The sequence below is a fragment of the Limulus polyphemus genome, unplaced genomic scaffold (genome assembly GCF_000517525.1).
Source record: "Limulus polyphemus unplaced genomic scaffold, Limulus_polyphemus-2.1.2 Scaffold2909, whole genome shotgun sequence".
Taxonomy (NCBI): Eukaryota; Metazoa; Arthropoda; class Merostomata; order Xiphosura; family Limulidae; genus Limulus; species Limulus polyphemus.
This window is the reverse complement of record NW_013668519.1, coordinates 24,616-26,137: the sequence shown is the minus strand read 5'-3', so window position 1 is coordinate 26,137 and position 1,522 is coordinate 24,616. Positions and strand designations below refer to the sequence as shown.

Sequence of the window (1,522 nt, the reverse complement as noted above, 5' to 3'; positions counted from 1 at the left end):
ATATATATACATATGTAATGTATAATAATTGAAATGTGACTGTATTTTACAAAATAGTAGTCTACTAAAACGCAGCTAAGACAAGTCATTTGTAAAGACTAAAAGTCACTTTTATATTATTGGATACAGTAACATGAATGCACATGTGCTGCATTATTGTAACTTCTGTATTGTTAGCCAGGCACGGTTGAAAGGTCAACATAATAAAAATAATAAATATATATATAAATGTATAATGTTATGAGATTTAAGCTATTTAGTCTATACATTTATGTTTTCGTGTTATAATTTGTTGTCATTCTAGAATGAAAGAGGCATAATTTATATTTATTTCCTAATTTTTTGTGACAGTTACAAGATCGGTCAAATCTATCAAACCCATACAGAGATTCGTTAGTAAAAATAACAGTTAAAATATGAGGTTTTTTTCGTAAGAAACATTTGATAACTATCTGGACATTATAAAGATTTCACATGTGAAAGTTGAAAATTTTCTGATGCATAAAAGTAATAGTAATAATTTGGATAGACAACATGTGAAAAGAAAAAAGGTATGAGAAAAACGTTGCTTAACAATCCTTAAGACTTTATAAAAAAAATTATATTTTGCATATGAAAGCATTGTAATGTTTCCTGTTAATATGCCAAATTTCGTAAACGTACACTTACTAGTTGAAAAGTTATAGCATGAAAACTATAACAAACACAGAATGGTTATGAGGTCGGTCCAAGGGACCGAATCCTTGCTGATTGAGTTAATCTGTATTATACCATAATTTGTGCTATATAATGTAAAATAAAACTTTTTGTACCTATAAGTTGTTGCTTTTTTAACACTTTGTTTTGTTTTCTTTTTTTTCACGACAATTAAGTATTGAAATTTTTATCTTATTTTTGCTGTAGAACACAGTCTCCAAGCATCCCATCTATGATGAATAAACCTGGTATTGTTAATGGTTCTTCACCAAAGGTAGGGTAATCAAATAGAATTTGTAATGAAACTGAAAGCTCAAAATATATCTGTTATGAACAAAATTTAATAAAACTTTAGTGTGTGTTATTCTTGTTACATCTGAGAGTAATTGTGGTCAGACTTCAAACTTGCTGTGATAAGCCTTTGTTGGCTTAATGTGTTCCAATACCTTTGAATATCTAGTGTTATGTTGTCATAAAAATAATGCAAGTCAACAGTGGGTTGTAGTTGTGTAGAGAATTTATTAAACTTTTAAGAAATCACAAGATGGTGTTGCTGTTCTCTGTCACATAGAACATTCAATTCAGTATTTACAATATTGGAAAAGTCAACATTTTAGAATAACCCTTTCCAGACTGATGGGGTTATTCAGAGTGAAACTTGCTACTCAAATATTTTAAATTTTAATTGGAAATATATTTCAATGTGTTTGTACTAAATAAACATTAAATATAATATATATTTAGGTTCTTTTATGAATAAAAATTCAAAACATATCCAAACTGTCATTCCTGTTTTATCTCCAGATATTATGAACAGTCAAAATTT

The 1,522-nt window shown here is 27.8% G+C and overlaps 1 protein-coding gene across 1 annotated transcript in view; it reads left to right on the top strand.

The window, feature by feature from the left end:
* LOC106468191 overlaps window positions 1-1,522 on the top strand; it is a 133,116-nt gene that overhangs the window by 110,787 nt on the left and 20,807 nt on the right. Inside the window, exon 18 of the mRNA XM_022396510.1 lies at window positions 904-970. Coding sequence (XP_022252218.1) covers window positions 904-970 — 67 coding nt within the window. The remainder of the gene's footprint in view (window positions 1-903; window positions 971-1,522) is intronic.